The sequence below is a fragment of the Emiliania huxleyi genome (assembly GCF_000372725.1).
Source record: "Emiliania huxleyi CCMP1516 unplaced genomic scaffold EMIHUscaffold_96, whole genome shotgun sequence".
In the NCBI taxonomy this organism is placed as follows: domain Eukaryota; phylum Haptophyta; order Isochrysidales; family Noelaerhabdaceae; genus Emiliania; species Emiliania huxleyi.
In genome coordinates this window covers 259,475-284,304 of record NW_005194878.1, presented here as the reverse complement: position 1 = coordinate 284,304, position 24,830 = coordinate 259,475, and the positions used below count along the sequence as shown (strand labels likewise).

General features: G+C 66.7%; 4 protein-coding genes across 4 annotated transcripts; 2 read left to right on the top strand and 2 right to left on the bottom strand.

The window, feature by feature from the left end:
* Window positions 1-1,898: 1,898 nt before the first annotated feature.
* On the top strand, window positions 1,899-3,043 carry EMIHUDRAFT_422807 (hypothetical protein; the record flags this gene model as incomplete). Its single annotated transcript, XM_005756614.1, has 4 exons — window positions 1,899-1,977; window positions 2,045-2,149; window positions 2,220-2,536; window positions 2,611-3,043. Coding segments are annotated over 4 exons (805 nt in total), but the record flags the coding sequence as incomplete, so codon positions are not given.
* A 738-nt stretch (window positions 3,044-3,781) lies between these two features.
* Window positions 3,782-6,806, bottom strand: EMIHUDRAFT_466249 (hypothetical protein; the record flags this gene model as incomplete). The annotated part of the gene is made up of 7 exons (XM_005756613.1): window positions 3,782-4,135; window positions 4,206-4,379; window positions 4,476-5,090; window positions 5,152-5,394; window positions 5,544-5,635; window positions 5,724-5,958; window positions 6,084-6,806. The coding sequence occupies 7 exons, from the start codon at window positions 6,804-6,806 to the stop codon at window positions 3,782-3,784; spliced, it is 2,436 nt and encodes an 811-aa protein (XP_005756670.1).
* Window positions 6,807-12,103: 5,297 nt separating this feature from the next.
* On the bottom strand, window positions 12,104-12,850 carry EMIHUDRAFT_221362 (hypothetical protein; the record flags this gene model as incomplete). The annotated part of the gene is made up of 2 exons (XM_005756612.1): window positions 12,104-12,557; window positions 12,729-12,850. The coding sequence occupies 2 exons, from the start codon at window positions 12,848-12,850 to the stop codon at window positions 12,104-12,106; spliced, it is 576 nt and encodes a 191-aa protein (XP_005756669.1).
* Window positions 12,851-15,355: 2,505 nt separating this feature from the next.
* On the top strand, window positions 15,356-24,680 carry EMIHUDRAFT_107847 (hypothetical protein; the record flags this gene model as incomplete). The annotated part of the gene is made up of 15 exons (XM_005756611.1): window positions 15,356-15,496; window positions 15,568-15,630; window positions 15,707-15,886; window positions 16,000-16,335; window positions 16,401-16,526; window positions 16,606-17,328; window positions 17,924-18,004; window positions 18,112-18,189; window positions 18,296-18,376; window positions 18,483-18,560; window positions 18,667-18,747; window positions 18,854-18,940; window positions 19,047-19,127; window positions 19,233-19,496; window positions 22,416-24,680. 15 exons carry the CDS (start codon window positions 15,356-15,358, stop codon window positions 24,678-24,680), a joined length of 4,665 nt encoding a protein of 1,554 aa, XP_005756668.1.
* Between the last annotated feature and the right edge of the window lie 150 nt (window positions 24,681-24,830).

Genomic DNA, 24,830 nt, shown 5'->3' with positions numbered 1-24,830 from the left:
AGACGACATAAGGCCAACTCCGGGCAAAACCCGGGTATACCTGAAAAGCCTCCAGGTTTACCCGAAAATACCTGGACGCGTCCCACCAACGTATGCCGCGTATGCCGCGCACGACGCCATATCGCCTTCTCCCAGGGCCAGTGCGCTACTTGCGGCGCGCAACGCCTGCTCAAGTACCCCCCCCACCATGTGCTGCCGCTATGCGTGCCTTAAGGCGGCTGCGGCGAAGCGGCGGGCGCGGCATGCCGATGGCAGTGCGGACGATGCGGTTGCGATGTGTTCTGCTTCAAGATCGTGGCGGTGCTTGGCATGCACTTCTGCGATCCCAATCAGCTCATCGCAACGAAGCAGCGCAACAAGCTGGCTGCTGCCAACAAGGCCCTATGCTACCTCACGCGCGGATCGTTCAAAGAGGACCAGCACACACAGGCTTCACCGTCACGCGTTTGATTAAGCTTGAGGAGCTTCGTGTCATGTGAGAACTGTTTGGCTAGACGTCGCTCAAGAATGAAGGAGCAGCAACGAAAATCGGAAGAGGAGGATGCTGAGGCGGCGATTGCTAAGCATGAAGAGGATCCATCGCCCTCCGCAGGCGAAGAAAATTTGGGGGCTGCGCCGTATCGTTGATCACGGTGGGAGCCTCCTGGCCCCAGGCCGTGCCACGGCCGACTTAGCCGATGTAAGAGGCTCCCGCTGATCTTAGACCGCGCAAGCACTCCAGCGTGGCTAGCCACACTTAGACCCGTCCAGCCTCGAGGCTCAGAACTTAGACTACTACCCAACCAGTCCGCCGGCGCCTCGGCGCCGGCCGATGCCGTGTTCAGGTCCTAGCCAGATTGTGTATGGTGGCCATGCATTGGTGTGCGAGTGATGGCTGCTACCAGGGACCTTGGGCTTGTATTATTAACAACGAAGGCGCTCTCAATATGCCATGTCCGCCTTGCGTTGCTTCATAACATCGAAGGCTAAGCTCAAAAAGAAAAAGAAAGAACCTCGAGGTTTGAGCGTGCACGGTGTTGAGTGAGGGCGGGCTCCTCGTGGGCCCGGCCCATGAAGCTCCCGCCCGACCCTAGCGCGGCGGCCCACGACTCGCCCGTGCCTCGGTCTGCGAGATCGCCACCTCATCTGCCGCAGCTCCCAGCGGCGCTTGCGTCCCTGACATTCCTTGACGCCACGCACAGCCGAGACTTTGCCGGAAGCCTCGCACGGCGCGTAGGGCTCGTGCTCGGCGGACCCGACGCTGAAATCTGCTGGCGCATCCTTGAGGACAACTCCGCCGCAGTAGAGACGGCGCTCGAGTCAGCGCTCGAGTCAGCGCTCGAATCGGCACGCGACAACGGAGGCGGCAGCGAGGATACACTACTGCCCCCTCTCCCCGCGCGTCCGGTCGGTTCGGAGTGGTGGGGTGTGCTCCGTGATCGCGCGAGCTCCCTAGGCGCGCTGGCCGCTCGCCCGCACGCCGAGAGTGCAGACCCTCTGCGCCGTTGGGACGCGGCGCCCTATCCGAGCCGCGAGCGCTTGGAATTGGATGCGCTCGACGCGCTCGTCGAGGTGCTGGAGATCTGCGAGGGTGTGCCGACGAGAGTGCAGGAGCGCGCAGGCTTTCTGGCCAAGCCTCTGTGCTCTATCTGCTATGTGGAGGCGGTGCGGCCGGCGACGGACGACGAGATTGCCGCCGGCGTGCCGACCGTTGAGTTTGCCTTCCGCTGGCCCTGCTTCCACGAGATCTGCCAAGATTGTGCTCTCCGCGACGCGGTGGAGCAAGGGGACGCCTCTGTGCCACTGGAGGACCTGGATCTCAAGTGCCCCATCTGCCGCGAGCCGGTCGCCTGGCCGTGGTCCACCAGCGTGCCGCACGTGGCCGCCTCGCGCGGCCGAGGGGCGGGGCCCTCGCTGCTGCAGAGCAGCACCTACCGCCTTCCCGACGAGCGCCTGCTCGAGCTCATCACGCCCGAGCGCGCGCGAGAGACGAATCCGGTGGCGCCTTCCCCTTCCCGCCCGCTGAGTCCTCTCCACCTTCCTTGACGCCGCTTGCCATGCTCAGGCCGCGAGGCTTCCCCTCCACGCCGCCGCCGCCTACACCGACTCCGAGGCGGTAATTCGCCGGCTCATTGAGGTACACCCCGAGGCTGCTCGCTCGCGGACCGCGGTGCGTCCGCGGCGGGATTCAGCGGAGGGATTCGGTCTGGCGCTCACCCTCGCACCCTCTGCCCTCTTAGATCCTCGGGGAGCTCCCTCTACACGAGGCCGCGCGCTGCACCTCGTCGCCCGACGTCATACTCGCCCTCATCGAAGCCTATCCAGACGGTGTCCGCGAAGCCAACCGGGCGCGTTCCCCAAAACCGCTCCGCCCCGCTTCGGCCTCTCAAGCAGCCGACTTTGGTTGCCGCAGCCACACACACACCCGAGCGGTTTCTATCACTCCCGCGCCCAGGCTGACGAGACGCCGCTGCACAAGGCCGCCTACAACGTGTTTCTTCCGGTCGTCCGCGCGGTACTGGAGGCGTACCCCGAGGCGCTGCACATGGCGCAAGCGGTGCGGGCTGCTCCTTCCCTGCCGCGTCGCTGCCGTCGGCCGTGCCCTCACCTCGCGCTTGCTTGCTCGAGCAGGCTCCAGCCCATACCGGCCCCACACCGGGGCGTATCGCCGAGCTGCATAACCGCAATCCGGACGTGGCCGCGCTGCTGCACGAGCGCGCGGCGAGGTTCGGCTGGTTCGCTCGCTTCCCTCGCTTCCTCTCCTTTGCCTGGTGATGCCCGTGTGGCGTCGCGCCCTAGATCTGAGCGGGCATCTCCCGGCCCGCCTTCCCTAGTCCAATGGCATCCCTGCTCAGCTATAGTTCAGTTGTACGATGATGCGCGAGATTGCGCACGCACACGCTCCTATCATCATGGGGTGTTGCATGAATCTTGACACTCGAGAGTGCAGTCGAGGCATATATGCCTCGAGTGCATGTGTGCACCGTGCGCGAGCTCTGTGATACAAGAGATGGTCTGCAGTTACACAATACCTCATTTTCAATAGCTTGCGACATGCAAACTCCACATCTCTCTCAGCACTCAGGAACACAGAGGTGAGACGACATCTCCGGACACCGGTGGCCCGGTGCGCGGAGTCAGAGAGCAAGAGGACCCAAACTGTGCGGGTCTGGGTTCGGGTAGCGCGCACACACCAGTGTGGCACATGCAACGTATGACAGTGACTTGGGTACGCCTCTCCCACGGCGCGAAACAGCGCCAACGGTGGGTACATGTTCGCGGCGTGCGGAATGCCGCCGGTGGCGGCGCTGCCAGCCGCCTCGGCACAAGCGAGGCGGGCGCGTCGTGTGCGCGCGCGTGTGGCACATGCAAGAGATCCCGAGCGGCAGTGCCCATCGACAATCACGCCGGGCAGTGGCGTGCGTGTCGATGGCACTGACAGAGAGGGTGCGTGCCCCGTGCCGGGCGAGGCACCGAGGCAACATGCAGCACGGGTGCCGTGGAGGGCACCCGTGCTAGGAGGGCACCGAGCGGGGGAGTCGCCCGGCAGCGAGGAGACGAGCGCGGCGCACGAGCGCCTCACTCGTTGACGTCCATGTCCTCGGGCACCTACAGAGCAGGAGCCTGTGAACTTGATGCGAGAACGAGGCTGTGGCGAGTGCAAGGCTCGGCGCCGGCTCGGCGCGCGCTGCAGGAGCGAGGTTGGCCGCCGCGGCGGCCACCGACTGGAGCCGCTCGACCCACCTCCTCTTGAAGTCAGCGGCCGCCTACACGCAGAGCCTCCCCTCACAACGAGTCGCTGTCAGCTTGAGACGTGCGTGACGGCGTCAACCGCGCGCAGCGGCTCCAGGTCGTAGCCGCTGTCGCGCAGCATCTGTGCGAAGGCGTCGCTGCCGCCGTGCAGAAGCCGCTTCTGCTCGGCGGCGAGCTGCGAGAGGTCGAGCCGAACCGAGGAGCGCGCCTCCGCGAGGTAGACGTTGATGGCGCTGACGTCGGCGGCGGTCGGCTGCTGGCCGTACTGCACCGCAACGTGCAGCAGCGGGAGCACGTCCGGCCCGGGCAGCACGCCCGCCTCGCGCAGCGCCGCCACCTCCGGGTGCTCCTGCCACAACATGCGGACGAGCGGGGGCGACTCCACGACAAACGGGCCCGTGACCTATGGACGCTGCGAAAGGGGTGAGAGTGCAGAATTGCTGCGCAGCCGCGTCTCGTGGGCCAGCCTTGACGCCGCGGTTGTTGCAGAGGTACTCCGCGAGGGCGGTGAGCTCCGCGGGGCCGAGAGAGAGGATGCGCCGCGCCATGTCGTGGACGACAGCCACGCCGCCCCAGCGCTGCCAAGCAGTGCGAAAGGCCTCCGACTCGACCACCTTGAGCAGCGCCTCGCGCTCGGTGAGCAGCACCTAGGGAGAGTTGCGAGGAAAGGGTGAGGAGAGAGTGGGCAGAGGCCGGCCAGCTCCATCTCGCGCCTCGGCCGCGCCCGCCGCCGCGAGGGTCACCTCGGCCACCTCCGCCGCCTCCGCCGCCTCCTCCACGGCGGCTGCGTGTGCGGCCTCAGCGGCTTCGAGGGCGGCTGCCCCCTCGCTCGAGCCTGCCGCCGCCGCTGCCGCCACGTGCAGGTTGATCGAGGCGGCGTCGGCGGCCGCTGCAGCCTCGGCCCCCGCGTCGGCGGCTGCCTGCTGCGCGGCAGGCGCGGGTGCCCAGCGGAAGAGCACCTTCTCGACCGACGGCGAGCGCAGCCGCGGCCCCCCCCACGCAGGGACGAAGGGCCGGAGCGCGAGCTCCGAGCGCTTGCCGACCTGCCGCAGCGGGAAGCACACCCTCCACTCGCCCCGGACTGGCGAGTTTGGGGCCGCCGGGTGGTCGACGCCGTGCGGCCGCCATGGCACACCCAGCGAGCCCCCCGCGCGCAGCTCCGTAGTCAGCGCGCCCAGGCCCGAGCGCATGATGCCAGGCGCGCCAGTGGAGAAGGTGCCAAGCGCCTTCGCCATGTTGCGTGTGTTGATCGTGGCGCCCGGCACCTTGCCGGCGTAGAAGAAGCGGAAGACGCCTAAATCGAGAGCGGCGCGTGGGTGAGGGCGGCACGGTCGGTGAAGACAGCTCATCGGACAGGCCTGTCTCGGACACGTGGCGAAGTGCGGAGGCGATGCGGAGGTTGGCGTCGTACTCGGACACGTAGGCCTCTTGCTGGTAACGAGCGTCGGCGACGTGGACGATCTTGATGAAGGGGACGCGGCGGATGCGCGTCACGCCGCTGCTGTCGGTCACGAAGGTGTACTCGATGGCTGCCCAAGTGCTCTGGAAGGAGATGTACGTGAGGTAGGGTGCGGCCGCGAGCGCGCCGACCCAGGCCGGGCCGAGGGTGGCGTGCTGCGCGTGCAGCCAAAAGACCTCGTGCGCGTACTCGCTGAGCCGCACCTGCAGGTACGGAGTGGGGAGAAGAGGGGTGGCCTCGTGGGGAAGAGAGGAGGAGAAGAATCTCGGCTGGAATGTTGGCGGAATCTCGGTGGAATCTCGGCGGAATCTCGGTGGAATCTCGGTGGAATCGAAACGGAATCTCGGCTGACCTGCCACGCCGCCCACCCGAGCGAGCCGACGCTCTTGCCCGCGAGGAAGGAGAGGAGGCGGAGGCCAAAGGCGGCCATGCCTCGGTCGTCGCCTGCCGGACAGGGAGGGGAGGGCGAGTTGGGGTGGAGGGGTGTGCATGGGGCTGTGGAGGCAAGAGGGCGGGGGGGGGAGGGACGCACAACAGATGACGCATATGATCGCGGGCAGGAAGTGCAGGCAAAGCAGGTATCCCATCTTGACCATCGAAGGGTGGCCGACGAGGAGGCCGAGCTGGTAGGTGGTGATGCCGGGGACGATGAAGGAGAGGCAGATGCCCGTATACTTGAGCAGCCAGAGGAGGTTGCGGAGCAGCGTGATCAGCCCGGCCTTCACAAATGAGAGCGGCGCCGGGCAATGCCAGCCAGGGATGCGCACCTGTTGGAAGCAGGTGAGGCGTGGGGTGTGTGGGGAAGGGTGGGTGGGTGGAGGGGCGGGCGGGAGGGGCGGAAAGGGCGGGTGCGCGCCGTCTGGCTCGCGAGCAGCGGCAAGCAGTGGAGCACGCTGCCCGACGCGGAGGCGATGGCGCGCTGCGGCAGCTCAATGAAAGAGTTGTGGGTCCACTCTGCCGCGCGGCTGAAGATGAAGAGCATCGAGGAGAGCAGGGACGGCAGCAGCAGGAACTGGAAGATGCCAATCGGGAGCTTCGTCGTTTTCAACTGCACCGCTGGCGCAGCCGCGAGCCGCGCACGCTCCTCTTGCCGCGCGACCATCTGCTTCCCCATGTCGCTCCGCGCCACGGCCAGGGCGGCGTGGCCGAGCGAAGAGAAGCCGCCAGGAGGGAGGAGCAGCCAGCGGTCGGCGTCGCTGAGGAGGCTGAGTACATTGTCACGGCTGTGACGAGATCCGCACACGGCATCAACAAGGGCGCTGCCGTTCACGTAGAAGCGGCCGCCTCCGCCGCCTGCGACAACCAGTCTCTTGAAACGCGAGAGGTCAACGTGCTCCTTGTCGGCCGCCTCCGCCGCCTGCCCGTCCGAAAGGTCATCGCCTCGCTGGTCCACAGCTGCCTCTCGAAGCTCTTCCTCGGCTCCCATCTGCTCGCGCACAGCAACGCAAGCATCGAACAGCGTGTCGAAGGACTGGTAGGACTGGACAGACGCAACGGCATCGGAGGGCAGGTGGACACCGAAGGGGCGGGCCTTGAGGCGGCGGTCGAACTGGATGAACTTGGCGCCCGTTTCGGACTGGGCCCTCAGCAGAGAGCCCAGGCCACGCCGCTGCATCTCGGCATCCACTCCGGCGAGCACGCTCTCGCGGCGAGGCCAGTCGATAAAAGCGACGCCTTCCGGCGGCCTGCCCTCCTCAGCTGGCGTCGGGCGGGGGCCGAACTTCTTGACCTCGGCGCGAAGCCTCTGCTCCTGCGCCTGAGCCTCTCGGCACTCGCGCAGCTCGGCCGCCGTGGCTCTGGCGCTCGCCTTATCACGCGCGTGCTGACGCGCGTCTTGCCGACGAGACGACCGTCGCATCATGGCGCGGCGCCAGCGGGGCGAGGCGGCGGGAGCGAGGTAGCGAGGTGAGCTGGGCAAAGGCGGCAAATGCTCCGAGGATTCGGTCTTTGCCGTTGGTATGGCGGCGCCGGCGGAGGCCCCCCCTCGAGAGAGAGAGAGAGAGAGTCTCTCTCTCTCTCGCCCCCCCTCCCAACAACATACCTACAACTCCCCCTCTCCGGAGGCGAGCATCAGAACCGCGGCGCCGAAAAGAACTCTGCCATCGAAAAAGAACTCTGCGCGCGAGGTGTGCACAAACAGGTGTGAGAGAGAGAGATCTTTGAAAACCAACATCCAACAAGAAATATTCTCTTCAAGGTGTGTGGGCAGGGCAGCCAGGTGGGAGACTTGAAATGCTGCCGCCTGGCAGGCGGAAGCACGGAACACGCACGCGCTTGCGGATCCATTTCCCTGCGATACGCAGAAAAACTGCTTCTCCTCCTCAGTATGCGGCTCCCAAGGACCGAGCAACTTGTTGCCGTGCGCCTTTTATTGCGTCCGAGGGAGACGCGGCACGAAAATACGAAATGGAAAGGCCCAGGAGCGACAATGGGCCGCGCAAGGCATTTAATTTTTCCAAACCGTCCCGAAACGTGTTCACGACAATGCGTTGTGAAAGTCTCAATTAGTAATCGACCGTCCATCATCGGCATTGCGCATCTCTCGCCGCGCTTGTGGCCCGCGCATATATGCCCCGAGGCAGTAAAGCTGCCCGCAATGCCAAGCGGGCCTCAGACATCGCAGCTGTTGTCAACACCATCAGTGAAGAAGAACGTGCCGACTATGCTGCTTTGCCTGAGCTCCACGTCTGTGGCGCCGCCGCCTTAGTCTCCAAGCGGCCGAAGCACCTAAGGACAGCAGTCCTCAAGGTCAAGCACTCAATCGAGTACGTTGACAGGAACTGGCATAGGCTCAAGCTCACCCAAGAGGAAGGGGATCAAAGCAAGCCGACTGTTGACTACGGCGGCTTCAACTGCATCATGAATCACTACGCCCGCCCGGAGGGCAGCACCATGCCAGCTGGTACTCTCGTACGTGGCTCACGTGCCTGCTTCAAGTCTCGTAAATCAGAAACCTCCCTACCAGACAATGGCAAGGAGTATGCAGATATCATGAGAGCAGCAGCAGTGTCTTTGGTCACAACACGGTTTGTGGCTTGGATGATGCGCTTTGCCTTCTTCTGCTTGACGGCCGCGGTAACCAAGCACACTGATGACAACACCAGGGGCTCACAGCCCAATGCCATGCTCTGCTTGGAGGAGGGAGGGGAGATGACTGAAGACCAATCAGTCAACTTTCGATGCTCTCTCATGCTGTACCATGACAGATACATCTTGCCTGTGGCCCTCAGGCCCTCAAAGTGGCGATTTGTTGCGTGGGACAATGCTGGGGTTGCTAGCATCACAGAGGAGCCAGAGGCAGACTTTTGGCTAGCACTGCAGAAGAGACAGCTAACAACTATTGGGCTTCTGCAGGTTTGCATGGTGGAGCTGAGCGGAGGGGTGGTCAGAACCTGCCCACTAGTTGACTTGGACGACCCCGCAACCCACCAGCTGCCAGCATCAGCAGCGGAGCTCAGCCCTCTCTCTCTGGAAGAAGCCTTATCACAGGCCCAGTCTCACCCATGGGTACCACAACCAAACCCAATCAGGAAGGTGACGTGTGAGCCCAAGAAGTGGTATGTCTTCTTTGGCTGGAGGTACATTCACTGGTACTCAGGCAACCCAGCTATCCGACGGATTCATGCCTTCTCCTGCCCTCTCAGAAGCATTCCAACTGGACAGACCAGGAGGGCCAGTGAACCCACCTACTTGCCCCCTGATCACTTTGAGGATACAGCCACCAGAGCTCTGACAGCTGGGCAGAAGTGGCAGCCCATTCCTGCGCAAGAGGGTGGGCTGACTTGCTGTGCCTGCTCCCAGGGAGAGCAGGTGGCAGGGCTGAATGAGCTCTTGTGCTGCAAAGACTGCCACACCACCATGCACATGCAGTGCTTAGCCCCTCCCCTGATGCAGCCTCCAGTGGCTGGCTGGAGATGCTCTGCCTGCTCAGCAGCCAGAAAAAGGCAGAGGGTAGGGCAACCTGGGTCCTCAACACAGCCTCTCTCTGAGTATGAGCTTGAGCGTGCCAAGAGTATCAAGGCAAATCAAGCCAAACTAGTGGAGCTGGGACTGGACTGATGTGGCAGAGAGAATAAAAAGAATTCCAGCGTCGGAAAAAATCACGCCAGCCAGCTCGTGCTTTTCTTTATCTGTGGAGTGCAGCAGTGGAGATAGACTGGAGTGACCTTCTGTGAGCGTCGAAAAGTAAGCTGGTACTTCGAGAGTGGAGAGAGCTCGCGGAAAGCTTTTACATGGTATGTTTCCCGCCCGAACGCCGATCTTCGGCCGCCTGGAGGCCCAGGACGGGGCTCGGGACCGGCCAGGTGTGGATTCTCCTCGGCGCTGCGGTGTATCTGCGCGCCCATGGCGCGTTCAGGGGTGCGTCTGAGGCGTGTAGACTGCGGGGCGCCGCGATAGCGCGGCGCCGACGATTGTGTCAGCTCACTGTCACACCGTCGACACGGTCACAGTGTGTGTGCAGTGCGTCCACTCCGGCGACCGTGACGCCGTCGGTTCTCGCCTATACCGGCCAGTGTGGAGCTATCAGTGTGGTTGCGTGTTGTACTAGTGATGCTGCACTAGGCGGCCCGTTTTTAGCAAAAACCAGATACCAAATCGCGTGTGGTCGTCGAAAAACCGCATCTTCGCCCGTTTGGGACCTCTTCGTACGGCTCCAAAAACCGCTCCTTAACGACGGCTACGCGGCCCGGCGGTCGATCTGCGCCTGCTCAGCGGTGGAGGGGATGTGGGCGGTGTGTGCGTACCGCGTGGTGTTGCGACGGTTTGACGATTGCGACTCCCAGCGTCGACTTTTCGACCCCACGGAGCCTCTGCTGCCGGGTGTGTTCGATTGTAAAAAATCGGCCATAGGGCGCCCAGGGGCCGCCCCCGGCCGCCCGCGCGCACAAAAAAATACTCCTCCGCCCCGAACGCCCCCAGAAAACAACATACTAGCCCCACAAGCGTCACGAGTTTACGAGAGTACTCAAAATAAATTCCTGGAGTGCCCGGCCGCGCCGGCAGCAGGCCGCCGTACGCGTGCGGAAAACGAGCCGCCGCCGTCGATCGCTCTCGAAGAGCGTGGCGCAGCTGCCCATTCCCGGTGACCATAGCACGAGTTGAGTCGCCAGGGCCTCACCTGAAGGGGGGCGGGGCAGGGGCGAGGGGATGAGGACGAAACCAAGCGTCCGGGGCCCTGCCGGAAGGTGGTGGGCGAGGCGTGGACGCACCTAAAATACGAGCAAGTAGCGGCGACGGCGAGGGGGAGGCGACGGCGAGGCGGATGGAGGCGGTGGCGGCGGCGAGGCGGAGGATGGCGGCGGCGAGGACGAGGTCGACGGCGGCGGCGGAGACGGCGAGGACGACGGCGGCAGCGGTGAGGGCGAGGCCGACGGCGGCGGTGGCGGGGGTGAGACGGAGGGCGGCGGCAGCAACGGCGAGACGGACGGCGGCGGTGGCGAGGGGGGGGCGGACGGCGGAGGCGGTGACGGCGACGCGGACAGCGGCGGCGGCGGTGGCGACGCGTAGGGAGGCGGCGGCGACGCGGAGGGAGGTGGCGGCGACGGCGAGGTATCTACATGAACGGCGGCGGCGAGGGCGAGGCGGAGGGAGGCAGAGACGAGGGCGAGGCGAGGAAGGCGGCGGTGACGGCGAGGTCGATGGCGGTGGCGGCGGCGGCGAGGTCATCGGCGGCGGCGGCGGCGGTGGTGGTGGTGGTGGGGGGGGGGGGGGGGGGGCAAGGCCGACGGCGGCGGAGGCGGCGAGGCGGGAGGGCGGCGCGGCGGCGGGCGGCGAGGGCGAAGCGGATGGCGGCGGCAGCGACGGCGAGACGGACGGCGGTAGCGGCGAGGGCGAGGCGGAGGGCGGTGGCGGTGACGGCGACGCGGACGGCGACGGCGGCGACGGGGATCCGGAGGGGGGCGGCGGCGATGGCAATGCGGAGGGAGCCGGCGGTGGAGGGCGAGGTCGGCGGCGCGGCGGCGGCGGCAGCGGCGAGGCGGAAGGAGGCGGCGGCGGTGGCGGCAAGGCGGAGGGAGGCAAAGGAGACGGCGAGGCGGAGGGAGACGGCGGCGAGGGCGAGGGCGATGGCGGCGGCGGCGGCGGTGAGGTGGAGGTAGGGAGGGGGCGGCAACGGCGAGGCGGAGGGAGGCGCGAGGGAGGCGACGGCAACCAAGGCGGAGGTAGGCGAGAGCGAGGCCGACGGCGGCGGAGGCACGGCGAGGCGGGGGGCGGCGGCGGCAATGGCGAGACGGAGGGCGGCGGCGGCGAGAGTAATGCGGACGGCGGCGGCGGTGACGGCGACGCGGACGGCGGCAGCAGCGACGGCACGGACGCGGAGGGAGGCGGCGGCGACGGCGAGGTCGACGGCGGCGGCGGCCGCGGCGGCGAGGAGGAGGGAGGCGGCTTCGAGAGGGCGAGGCGGAGGGGAGGCGGAGGCGAATGCGAGGTCGACCGCGGCGGCAGTGGCGGCGAGGCGGGCGGGAGGTGGCGGCGGGGGCGAGGCGGAGGGCGGCGGCAGCGGCGGCGAAGCGGAGGGCGGCAGTGGCGAGGGTGGCGTTCTCTAAGTTGGAACAATCGGTTCCACATATCGGGACATCCCCCTCTAGGCGACGGGGAGGGTGCCGGTCCCGGTGCCTACACCGAGGAGGTTGAGCGGTGGATTCAGACCCTGCCCCCTCGCCACTACGACATCCGGAGACCGGACGCCCGGCTGGTGAACCCGACTTTTGAGTTTTGTGTGTTTCGAGGGAGCTGATCCTCTCGCCGGTGACGCGCAGTGTGTGTGTGTGCGATCAGTGCACTGTCTCCGAGCTCTATTCCCAAGCCAAACAAACCCGCCTGCGCGACACAGCACCAAGCGAACGAGCGGACACTCTCACACCGCCTGCACAGCTCACACGCCTGCATGAGCTCTCAGAGCTGCATGAGCTCTCAGAGCGAGTTGACGCGGCGGCTCACCGCACGGGCCGTGCCGGCCGTGACGAGCTCTTCAGGCCGCGTGTAGGACCCCTGTGGCCGCGACTCCTCAGCCTGCCGGTCGTACGACGCTCTCGACGCTGCGGAGCGCTTCGTGTACTCTCCGCCGACATAGCCCAGGTCTCCGGCCTCCTCACGGAAGCGGCGCTTGGAGTCGATGTCTTCTTCGATCGCGCGGTACACGGCGCGCTCCTTCTCCTTTCCTGTCGCCTGCCACGACTGCGACTGCACCGCTGCCTGTTGCATCGCATAGGAAGCCGCCGCCGGCCGGGCCGTCAGCAGCGCGAGCGCCGGCCCCAGGGACAGGGCGGCGCGGCGACCGGCAAAGAGAGAGTGAGCTGACGAGAGTGAGTGGATTGGCATCGAGCCAGGCGTCGTCAGTGTAATGCCGATGAGAATGGTGCCATTTCTGCCCCGAACCGGATTTCAGATGTTGTGCGGTGCGGCACCCATAATCTTTTCACCACCAAATACAGGGGGGGGGACCCCCCCCGGGGGTTTGAATTGTTTTTTTTTTTTTCCCCCACCCCCCCCCCCCCCAACCCCCCAACCCCCCCCGGGGGGTTTCCCTCCCCTATACTCCGTCTCGCGCGTGATCGCGAAGCGCAGCACGCACGTGACAAAGTCGCGCGCCGCGATGCCGTTCGTGTTTCCTGCCGAATCGAGAGACTTCGGATCAAGCGGCGCCCAGCGCGGCGGCATACTTTGTGTTTTCTTTCTTTGGATACCCGTCACTGAGCCGACAATGCTACGGGTAGCCCCAGGGTGGCGCCCACCCCCATACCCTCGGGCACTTGCCTGCGCCCTCACGCGCTAGCCTACGCCCTGTCCCGCAAGATCTCACTCCATCCCGGCCTGCGGCATACCTCGGCACCCCCTTGCACGGAATCTGAGCGTGAGGGAATCTGAGCGTGAGGGAATCTGAGCGTGAGGGAACCTGGGAAGTGCCGCGTAGTGCGGCGTGCGCGCGGGCGTGCGCGCGGGCGTGCGCGCACGTGCGCGCACGTGCGCGGGCGGCGCGTAGTGCCGCGTAGTGCCGCGTAGTGCCGCGTAGTGCGCGCGCGTGCGCGGCGTGCGCGGGCGTGCGCGTTGCCCTCGGAACACTGTGTCAATACTGTCCCGTTTTGCTGTTCACAGCTAGGGACGGCCTCTGCAAAGTCAAGCCACCCCACCACCACCTACCTACCTACCTCCCACCGCAGCAAACCTTCGGCTCCCGCTCAGAGGCTCGCCGGGCCCGTGCTGCGCGCCGAGGCGGCGCCGAGGCCGGCGCCTTGCACCCGGCCCGCGGCCGGCACCGCCTCGCCCCACAACTGACCGCCCTGCGGCCCCTGCGCAGGCGTGCCGCAGGCATCGCTCAAAAAGCGACGGCCGGGTGTGGGCTGCTCCCTTGCCCCGTCACCCGCCGCGCCCTCACCCGGCCGCCTCACCGCGCACGGAGCGCTCGGCTGCTCGCCGCCGCCGCCGCGCGTCCCGCGCCGCCACGCTTGCCCCCCCTTGCCGGACGCGCGCTCTGTGCAGCGGCGCAGAGCGCTCGTCCCTGGCACAGTCGGAGCAGCGACCGCGCCAGCGGTCGCTGCTCCGCCCCTCCGTCGCGCGCGCCGCGCGCGCGCTGCCGCCGCCGTCGCCGCCGCCAGCCATCACTTTGTTGGTTTAGTAAACCCCACCTTCACCCATCACTGTGAGAGTCGTGATTTCTTGTTTTGGTTAATAAAAATCTCTCCCATGCAGTGATTTTTTTAGTTTCCCATAAGGAAGGTAGGTAGGTAGGTAGCTAGGTAGGGGCAGGGCAGGGGCCGGCCAGGTTTTTGCAGAATTTCATCATGACGTACGGCCAAGCAAAAATACTACACACTTGCGGTCGGTGTTTTTCTGTGAACGATTCCCTGGGACCCCGTGTTGCATGTCACTGTCATCACTGTGCGATTTCGGGGCCCGGGGTTGTGCGTTTACGTGTGGGATTTCGCGCAATCGCTTGCGGCCGCACACTGCTCGGTACCCCCCCCTGCACACCTGGGAGCCCCCCGCCCCCCCAGCAGCAGAGCCCTGGTCCCCTCCAACCCACCCTCGAACTAGCCGGGCAGTCGCGGGAGAAGCAGAAGGGGTACACATCGTCGCGGAAAACACGCCTGCGTGGATCGCGTTACACCAAATCCTCGAGGACGCGGACGCGAGAAAAGCGCCGGTGTTCCCTCAAATGTTTCATTCCGACGAGTTCCATGGAAGAGTTTGCCAGAAGAAAAAGTTTGGTGAAGATCGTTTGCGAATGCTTTCCAAACCGAAGCTCAATGAAGAGCCCCGGCGCCTGGTTGTTGCACTCACCTGGTTCTCCCTTCATGCCACCTCGCGGTCGTCCCACTCTCGTCGTTCTCTCCCCTGTCGCTTCCTCCTCTGTCACGTCGCTCTCCTCTGCACACACACACACACACACACACACACACACACACACACACACACACACACACACACACACACACACACACACACACACACACACACACACACACACACACACACACACACACACACACACACACACACACACACACACACACACACACACACACACACACACACACACTACTGGTGTCTTCTTGCTTTTTTTCGTGGGCCGCGAAACTGTTTTTCTGTGAACGATTGCCACGGCGCCTGGGTTTGTGCACGTTAGATTTAGAGGAAAGAGACTCAAGTTGCCCCTCTCCCGGCGCCCCCCGCGATGCGGCGCGTGTTGGCCTTTGCGCGAGCGTGCCCGGCCGCTTCGCCCCACATCCCATGCGCTGCAGCGCGCTCGTGCTGTGCCCGCCGTGCTGCGAACGCCCCGCCCCGCGCGCGGCTCGCTCTCCAAGGCTCAAGCGACCTATGTGGTGCACACCCGGATCGCGGGCAGAGCGACGACCCAGCGCGCAGCCGCGAATCGCCTCCATGCCTACTGCGCCCCCTCGACGCCCGAAGCGAGTCCGCGCCATACTCCTCCCATTTGCGATGCTGACGCTCGCCCGCCGTCACCTGCGCAGATCCACCAAACAAGGTGGGACGAGGGGAGCCGCCGCGGCTTCTTGCAGTTGGGCCTCAAGCTACGTACGCTGCGAGTAGGCGCGGCGCCCTTGACCCCCCCCCCCCCTCTCGACCCCCCCTCTCAATGAGGAACTCAGCCCACTACCACTCGCCATCCACCCCTCGCAGGTACGAGTCGACTCGATCAACATCATGTCAGAGAACGCGCGCCCGCCCGACCCGCCGACGTCCCCCAACGTCGTCACCAACAAAGCGCCGGCTCTCAAGCCGGTCACCAAAAAAGCGCCGGCTCTCAAGCCGGTCACCGGCGCAGCGGAGGAGCCCGCCCCGGCGGTGAGCGCCTTGCATTCTGCGCCGTGCGTCTGCCGACCAGCTCCTCCACCCGCCCTGCTTTCACTGCGTAGGGCGACGCCGATTGGGCCGCCTCGGCGGCCAAGGAGTTTCCAGCGGAGGAGCCCGTCCCGGCGGTGAGCGCCTCGCACGCCGCGGTGCTGCACGCGCAGAGCTCAACTATTGACGCACCCACCGCTTGCGCGCGCCCAGGGCATCGCCGACTGGACCACCCCGTCGAACCCGCGCCGCAAGAAGCGCCGCAAGAAGGGGCGCAAGGGCGCGTCCGCCCCGATCGTCCGCACCAAGAGCACCCCGGTCGGCGGCAGCAACGGGTTCGGATGCCTGCTCGGAACGGACGGCAACGAGGGCATCCTCGGTGGCACCGGCAAGGTGACCGGCGGCTCCACGCCGCCGACCGCAGACTCGGTGCTCGTCGCCTGCATATTCGGCCTCCTCCCCCGCTCGCCGCTCTCACACGGCCAGTCTCGCGCCCTCTTGTTCAGGGCGCGACGGTCGACGTCGAGACGACCACGATCATCACGCCCGAGGGCTCTGCCGCCGGCCGGTTCTCGTGGCCAAAGTCCTACAACTTGCTCCGCCTCTTTGGCATGCTCGCGCTGCTCTGCCTCGGAGCCGGGTTTGCGCACTCCTCGTGCTCTGCCACCGCCGCGCTTCTCTCCTCGCAGCGGAACGACTCCCCGTGGCCGACATCGCCTCTCGCGACCGTCGCAAAGCCGCTCACGCCGGCATCGCCCAACGGCTTCTGCGAGGTTGGCGGCAACGACACCAGCTCGTTTGCAACCATCGCGTCGACGGACAGCGCGCCCGCCAACCACCCGGTGCGCGCTCGCTCGCGCGTGCTAGTATCCGCAAGCTCGCGACTAACAGCCCGCGCGCCGTTCAGGGCGGACGCGACGAGGGGCGCTCGTGGGAAGCACTGATAAACGAGATTGGCGAGGCGGTGGGCGAGCCGTTGCACCTAATTGGCGAGCCGCTGGCGTCCGTCAAGGAAATTTACGAGAAGCAGCCGGTGAGCGCCCCTCTGGCTCTTTCTATGTGCGAGCTTTGCAACCCGCTGACGGAACGATTGCCTGTGTGTTTGCGAGTAGGCCGAGGCCGACTTGGAGACCGTCCCGGCCTCGCGCAACAGCATGGAGCGCAAGGGCGAGCCTGAGATCGACCTCGTCGGTTCCGTCTACAGCAACAGGACGGGGATCATCGCTCGGGGACGCGACATCGTCTGGCCCGTGAACGACACGTCGCCCGAGTTGCGGCCCGCCGACGCTGGGAAGCCTGGGATGTTGGAGGTGCGGAAGCTGGTCGAGACTGGCCTCGGCGCGCCCGTCGCTAGCATGCACGCCGGTGGCGAGTGGCGGGCGAACGACGGATTGACGGACGCTTCTCGAGTCCCAACCAAGGATCTCTTCCTCCAGCGTTGCCAGGCCATCGAACCTCTTCTCGCGGCCACGCTAGAGGAGCCGGCGTGGCCTGCAGAGGTCAGCACCGTCGCCGACTCGAACGCGGTCGAGTCAGACATCTTCTCGGTCCCAAGTGTGTGCGCCGACTGGCAGCCGCACTGCGCCGCCCTTGCGTGGCACGTGGAGCCTCGCCACGCGCTCCGCCACGCGCTCACCGACGAGCGCTCCAAGACCGACAAGCCTCCCACGGGCCCACCGGCCGACGAGCGCTCCATCGAGCTGCCCTCCCCGTTCCACTTTCCCTTCACGAGCGGAACCTCCTCTTCCGCGCCTGGCCGCGCCCGGCAGCGCGGTCAGCTTTGGGCTGCCTTGTTCTTGCTGCTCGGAGCGTGCTGGTGCGGCGTGCTGCTCTCGGTGCGGAGGAGCAGCTCGGGGCGCCTCGTGCGGTGCCGGACGGGGTCGAGGCGCGGCGCGTGTTTGCTTTTCCTCGTCGCGCTGCTCCCGCTGGCATGTGCACCGTCGTCGCCGCCGCCGCCGCTGGCCCCCGGCTTTGTCGCCGCGGAGAGCGAGGCCGAGCTCCGCAACCTGATCGAGGACGCTGCTTTTTCGGAAGCTGACGTCTCAATCTACCTGCCGCCCAGGGCAGACTTCAAGCTGGGCAGCCAGATCAGCTGCTCGTCCGACATCAAGGTGACCGTCGCGAGCAGCGGCGAGGGCGCGACGCTCGACGGCCAGGAACAGACCGGGCTCTTTTACCTCTCGGGCGGCTGCAGCCTCACCCTGCGGGGGCTGACCCTCGTCAACGGGAGGAGTGCAGGCAGCGGCGGCGGTGTTGTGTACGCTTACGGCGCAGGCGACGTCGAGATCATCGAGTCGACGGTCAGAGACTGCTCCGCTGTCTATGTGCGCCGCGTAGAGCTAGCCTCCCTCCAGCAGCGCCGCACGGCAGCGGGGCGAGAGAAGCAGAGGGCCACGGCTGCCTCACCCCGCTCTCTCCTCGCAACCGCAGAACGGCGGCGTCGTCTACGCGTGGAGCAGCGGTGCGGTCTCGATCATCGGCTCGGCCGTGACGAGCTGCTCGGCTGGCTATGTGCGCCGTGTAGAGCTAGCCTCCCTCCAGCAGCGCCGCATGGCAGCGAGGCGAGAGATCGAGAGGGCCACGGCTTGCCTCACCCCGCTCTCTCCTCGCGACCGCAGTCCGGCGGCGTGGTCTACGCGTATGACAGCGGTGCGGTCTCGCTAACCGGCTCGACCGTGTCGGGCTGCTCTGCTAATGTGCGCCGCGTAGAGCTAGCCGCACTCCTGCAGCGCAGCACGGCAGCGGGGCGAGAGATAGAGAGGGCCACGGCTGCCTCACCCCGCTCTCTCCTCGCAACCGCAGAACGGCGGCGTCGTCTACGCGTATAACAGCGGTGCGGTCTCGATAATCAGCTCAAATCTGACGAGCTGCTCTGCTTCTTATGTGCGCCGCGTAGAGCTAGCCGCGCCCATGCGGCGCCGCACGGCAGCGGGGTGAGAGAGAGAGAGGGCCACGGCTGCCTCACCCCGCTCCCTCCTCGCACCCGCAGAACGGCGGCGGCGTCTACGCGATTGGCAGCGGTGCGGTCTCGATAAGCGGCTCGACCGTGTCGGGCTGCTCGGCTACTGTGCGCCGCGTAGAGCTAGCCGCACCTCTGCAGCGCCGCACGGCAGCGGGGCCAGAGATGCAGAGGGCCACGGCTGCCTCACCCCGCTCTCTCCTCGCAACCGCAGGACGGCGGCGTCGTCTACGCGATTGGCAGCGGTGCGGTCTCGATCATCGGCTCGGCCGTGACGGGCTGCTCGGCTGGCTCTGTGCACCGCGTAGAGCTAGCCGCGCCCATGCAGTGCCGCACGGCAGCGGGGCGAGAGATGTAGAGGGCCACGGCTGCCTCACCCCGCCCTCTCCTTGCAACCGCAGGACGGCGGCGTCGTCTACGCGAATGATAACAGCGGTGCGGTCTCGATAATCGGCACGACCGTGACGAGCTGCTCTGCTTCATATTATGTGCGCCGCGTAGAGCTAGCCTCCCTCCAGCAGCGCCGCACGGTAGCGGGGCGAGAGATAGAGAGGGCCACGGTTGCCTCAACCCGCTCTCTCCTCGCAACCGCAGAACGGCGGCGTCGTCTTCGCACAGTACAGCGGTGTGGTCTCGATAATCGGCTCGAACGTATCGGGCTGCTCGGCTGGCTTTGTGCGCCGCGTAGAGCTAGCCGCACCCTGCAGCGCCGCACGGCAGCGGGGCGGGAGATGGAGAGGGCCACGGCAGCCTCATCCCGCTCTCTCCTCGCAACCGCAGTACGGCGGCGTCGTCTACGCGTCTAACAGCGAGCCCCTCTCCATCGCGGGTATCGACTTCATCGACAACAGAGCGGACGGGTCAGGCTCGGTGCTGTTCCTTTCAAACACGCCCTCCTCGATCAGCGACGCCTCCTTCACCGGCAACACCGCTGGCGACGACAACGACGGTGCCACGATAGAGACAGTCAACTCGCCGATAAACTGGGACTGCCGCTTGGGCAGCTGGATGCCGCGCAAGGGCTCCTTTTTTGGCGACTTCAGCGTCCCCGAGTGCAACCTCTGCCCTGCTGGCTACTACGGGAACACGAGCGGCCTCACCAACTCCTCCTGCGATGGTGCGTGTAAGCGAGGCCACTTTTGTCCCAAGGGCACAGCGGAACCGCTCCCGTGTGCGCCTGGTTTCTACATGCCCGCGATAGGCGCAGCCAGTGCCGAGTCGTGCCTCCCTTGCTCTCCGGGGACGAGCCAGTCCACAGCCGGCGCGGTCCACTCCTGCGACGAGTGCCCTCCCGGCACGTTCGCCGATCAGCTCAACGCCACCAGCTGCACCGACTGCCCCGCGGGACGCTTCTGCCCGAATGCAGGCACCATCCAGCCCCTCGACTGTGCCGCAGGGGAGTACCAGAACCTCACCGGCCAGGCTGCGTGTGTGAAGTGCCCTGCTGGCGAGTTTCAGACGGAGCGCGGGCAGACGTCGTGCGATTTGTGCGCCGCGGGTGGGTACTGCGAAGTCACAGACGACTGTGGCGGCGGCTTCACGCCCTGCCTTGCGGGGAGCTACAACGAGAAGACGGGCAGCAGCTCACCCGACGCCTGCCAGCAGTGCCCCCCCGGAACCTCTAGCCCGATCACCGGCGCAAACAGCAGCGAGACCTGCGCGAGCTGCCGTGCTGGGACGTTTGGCGGCGAGCCCGGGCTGAGTGAGTGCACGGACTGCCCTCCGGGCAGTTATCAGAACGATACGGGCGCGACGTCCTGCCGCGAATGCGAGAAGGGAAGCTACTGCGCCAAGGGCGCGTCGGCGCCGCTGCCTTGCGACGCGGGTACCTACTCGGACAAGACGGATCTCACCGCCGCCTCGCAGTGCGTCGACGCCTCGCCGGGCCACTTTGCCACCACCGGCTCCACAGAGCAGACGCCGTGTCGCGAGGGTAGCTTCGCCGCCAAGGCGCGCAGCGAGGCCTGCGAGCTGTGCGGCCAGGGCTACTACCAGAGCGAGCCCGCCGCCGCTGCCTGCGTCCGCTGCGCTCCCGGCAAGTTCTGCCTGGTGGGGTCGTCGCGCGAGCTGGACGCGCAGTGCGCGGCGGGCACGTACGCCAGGCTGACCGACCGGAGCGGCGACCCCGAGTGCCTCACCTGCCCCGCCGGCTCGTCGTGCGGCGGCGGGGCGGCGCCGCCCTCCGAGTGCTCGCCGGGCTCTTTCGCCGCCACGGCCGGCCTCTCCGAGTGCGCCAGCTGTGCGGGCGGGACGTACCAGGGCGAGTCGAACGCGACCAGCTGCCTTTTGTGCGACATGGGCAGCTACTGCGAGCCGGGCGCGTCGCGGCCGTTGCCGTGCGAGGGCGGTTCCTACTCGGACAAGACGAACTTGTCGGCCGCCTCGCAGTGTACGCCCGCCGATCCGGGGCATATCGCCGCCCGGGGCGCCACGGAGCAGACGGCGTGCGACAAGGGCAGCTTCGCAAGCGGCACGCGCAACGAGGTCTGCGAGCTGTGCGCCGAGGGATCCTACCAGGGCGCGACCGCCGCGAGCGAGTGCACCGACGCCTCGCCGGGCCACTTCGCCACCACCGGCTCCACGCAGCAGACGGCGTGTGCCATGGGAAGCTCTGCCGCCGAGGCGCGCAGCGAGGCTTGCGAGCTGTGCGCCCAGGGCTACTACCAGAACGAGACCGGCCAGGCCGCCTGCGTCCGCTGCGCTGCTGGCAAGTTTTGCCCTCAGGGATCGTCGCGCGAGCTGGACGCGCAGTGCGCGGCGGGCACGTACGCCAACGCGACGGACGCCGACGGCGACCCCGAGTGCCTCGCCTGCCCCGCCGGCTCGTCGTGCGCGGGAGGTGGCGCCGCGCCTGCCGTGTGCTCTCCGGGAACCGCAGCCACGCCTGCTCAAGGCCAGTGCACCGTCTGCGATGAAGGGACGTACCAGCCGGACTCCGGAGCCGCGGGCTGCCTCGAGTGCGCGCCGGGTACGTTCTGTCCCAAGGGAAGCAGCGCTCAGCTGCCGGCGACCTGTCCCGCGGGCTTCTACAACGGGAAGGCGTCCACCACGCTGGAGAGCCTCGACGATTGCGTCGGTTGCACGCCTGGCAGCTTCTGCGCCGGCGGCGCCGCGCAGCCAGCGCCTTGCGCTCCAGGCAGCATCGCCCCCTCGGCCAACATGTCTGCTTGCGAGCTGTGCCCGATCGGACGCTTCGCAGCCTCCTCCACCGAGTGCGAGGAGTGCGAGGCGGGCACCTACGCGGCGAGCGAGGGCCTCTCGCAGTGTACTCCCTGCCCTTACCCTACCGGCTCCGACAGCGGCGACGTCACCTGCTCCATCTGCAAGGAGGACTTCTACCTGCGGGACGCGAGCGCCCTTCCGGATGACATCTTTCGCTTCCCGACCGAGCACTGCAAAGCGTGCCCGCTGAACGCCAACTGCGCGACCAATACCACTCTCGAGACCCTCGGCGTCCGGCGCGATTACTGGCGCGCCTCGGAGCGAACCACCGAGATCCACGAGTGCGACGCTTCCGACCACTGCAGCGGCTCGAGCGGTTCAACGGAGACCTCTCGCCGCCTCCTCGCGGCGTCTGGCGGCGCCGGCCCAGGCTGCGACCTCGGTCACACCGGCCCGCTCTGCGAGTGGTGCGTGAGCGACGAGCAGTACTTCAGCCGCGCGGAGCGAGGCTGCGCCGACTGCCCGACGACGGGGCGGTTCGGCATCCTGGCGGGAGTCGTCGTCGCTCTCGCAGGGACAGGGCTCTTCTTGTACCGCACCCTCCCCCGCGCCGAGGCGTGGGGCCGCCTCAGAGCACGTCTTGACATCTGCGAGTCGCAGGTCGGCGTGTATAGCTCCCTCAGTCACCCTGCACTGCCTCTTCTCCTGCCGTGGACTTTCTGCCGATCATAGAATGGGAGTAGCCCGTCGCTGCCTCACATATTGCGTGTGGCGAGACACCATTCGCATCAGTTGCCTTAGGTCGGCTTCCAGCCCAAGTTCAAGATTTTGGTCAGCTTCTACCAGATCGCCGCGACGCTCGGCCCCGTCTACGGCGTCCGCCTCCACGAGGACTTCACGCGCTGGACCGACTTCATGGACGCGATCAGCCTCGACCTAATCGGCCTCACCTATCCGGATGCCTGCATCGGCTCGATGGGAGACCGGCTCCTGCTCGCAGGCTTGTGGCCGATCCTATCTATCATGCTCGGAGGCGCCGCCCTCGCCTGCTGCGCCCTCGCGGAGTGGCTTCTGTCTGGTCGCGCCGACGCCCTCCGGCGCGACCTTGTGCGCGCTACGCTGCGTCGCCTCCTCTACTGGGCCATCCTCGTTGCCTACCTCGTGCTGCCCTCGGTCTCCCGCTCCATATTCAAGGCGCGGCAGTGCGAGTCGTTTAATGTCGACGACTTGACCGGGGACAGGCGCAGCTACCTCGTGGCCGACCTCGACGTGCTCTGCAGCGCCGCCGACGACGAGTACAGCGGCCTCGACGCGTACTTCTGGGCCTTCTTCGTCCTGTGGCCGGTGCTCGTGCCTCTAGCCTTCCTGGCGCTCCTGCTTTCGATCCGCTCCGAGGTGCGGGCGCAGCGAGTCAGGGCAACGGCCCGAGCCAGCCGCTTCCTCTGGCGCGACTACGACCCGCGCTTCCTCTTCTGGGAGGTCGTCGATCTGGGCCGCAAGCTCTTCCTCGCTTCACTGGTGCTCTTCATTCAGACAGACGACGGCTCGAGCAAGCTGCTCCGCCTCTTCGTCGCCTCTGTTGTCTCGGCCCTCTACCTCGCCGCCCTCGCCCTCGCCCGGCCCTTCAGGCGTGACGACGACCTCTACCTCGCGTGCACCGCCAATCTGTTGCTCTCCTGCTGCTTCATCTCCGGCATGGTGATTCAGCTGTGCGAGAGCGCCGCCTACGAGGACATGTGCAAGGCCCTCGTCGGCTTCGAGAGCGCGCGCGGCGCGAGTGAGTTTGTGATCGCGCTCACCGCCGCAATGCTGGCCGCGTCGCTGCTCGTCGTCCTCTTCAAGACTATCAGCGCCGTCCGCATGCCCACCATCCGCCTCTCCTCCTCCGGCCGCCATCCGGTCCTCGAGCTGTCCCCCGAGTGCCACTTCCACGGCTTCATCTCGCACTGCTGGGGGACCGGCCAGGACCAGACGCACACCGTCGTGCGGCAGCTCCAGCTTCTTCTCCCCGGCGTCCGGATCTGGCTCGACGTCGACAACCTCGAGGACGTGGGCAGGCTCGAGGAGTCGGTCAGAGACGCGACGACCTTTCTCGTCTTCCTCAGCGCGGGCTACTTCAAGAGCTTCAACTGTCGCCGCGAGCTTTACGCGGCGCTAGGCTCGAACCGGCCCTTCATCCCGATCCAGGAGGCTGACGTCGACAAGGGCGGCGCCTCGATCGAGGCGCTGAAGGCAGAGTGCCGCGAGCACTGCGTCGAGACCGCCCCGCCGGCCTACCCCTCATACAGCGGGCCTAGCGAGATGCTCGCGCGCGTGTTTGAGGCGACGCCGCCGATCGTGTGGGTGCGGGTGAACGCCTTTCAGCTCGAGTCGCTCAAGGCTGTCGCGCTTCGCATGCTGCTGCACTCTCCTTACTACGCGAGCCGCCCGGCCGAGCTCGCCGACGGCGTGATGGTGCCCGGCCAGGCGGGCCCCGTTGCCTTCAGCGGCCCCGTCACCATCCTCGTGTGCCGCGACAACGAGGGCGCCGTCGGCATTGCAAGGGAGCTCAAGACGGCGGCGAGGGAGGGGCGCGGCTCTACCGCCAGCGCCGAGACGGTAACGATCCGCGATGCGGAGGAGGCGCTCGAGGGAGTCAACGCGGCCCCGCTCTCCGGGCACGTAGTGTTTCTGCTCTACCTGAACGATAAGACCTTCCTGGACGCCGGCGGCGCCGTCGCGCGCCTCGTGCAAGCGGCGATGGACCGGCGCATCGCGATCGCCATGGTCCACGAGCAGGACCCTACCTGCGGCGGCGTTCCGTTCCGCAACTTTTTCCAGCAGACGCCGCAGGTGCTGCTGCAGCAGCCGTACAAGCTCTTCGACACGGTGGCGGTGCCGCTCTACCCGGCTCCGGAGCACCGCTCGGTGAGCTTGCGCCTCGTGCTGAGCAGCATGGGAGCGGTGCCATGCGATGCGGGGCCGCTCCAGCGGCGGTGGCAGCTCCTCCGCCGCCGCATAGCGGTGGCGCGCCTCGTGCGGGGGCACCCCGCCGAGCCGCGCCAGCAGCCTGTGGTACAGCCGTAGGACGTGTTGGGCGAGACCTCGCGCGGCCCGAGCGTGCGCGCCCCGCGCCGCGGGATAGAGGTGGCGCCGATGTCCTTGTTCTGTGGTAGTCAGCACAACGGCTTGGAGGTGTCCGAGAGGCATCTGACACGTCCGGGAGTCTGGAGGGGT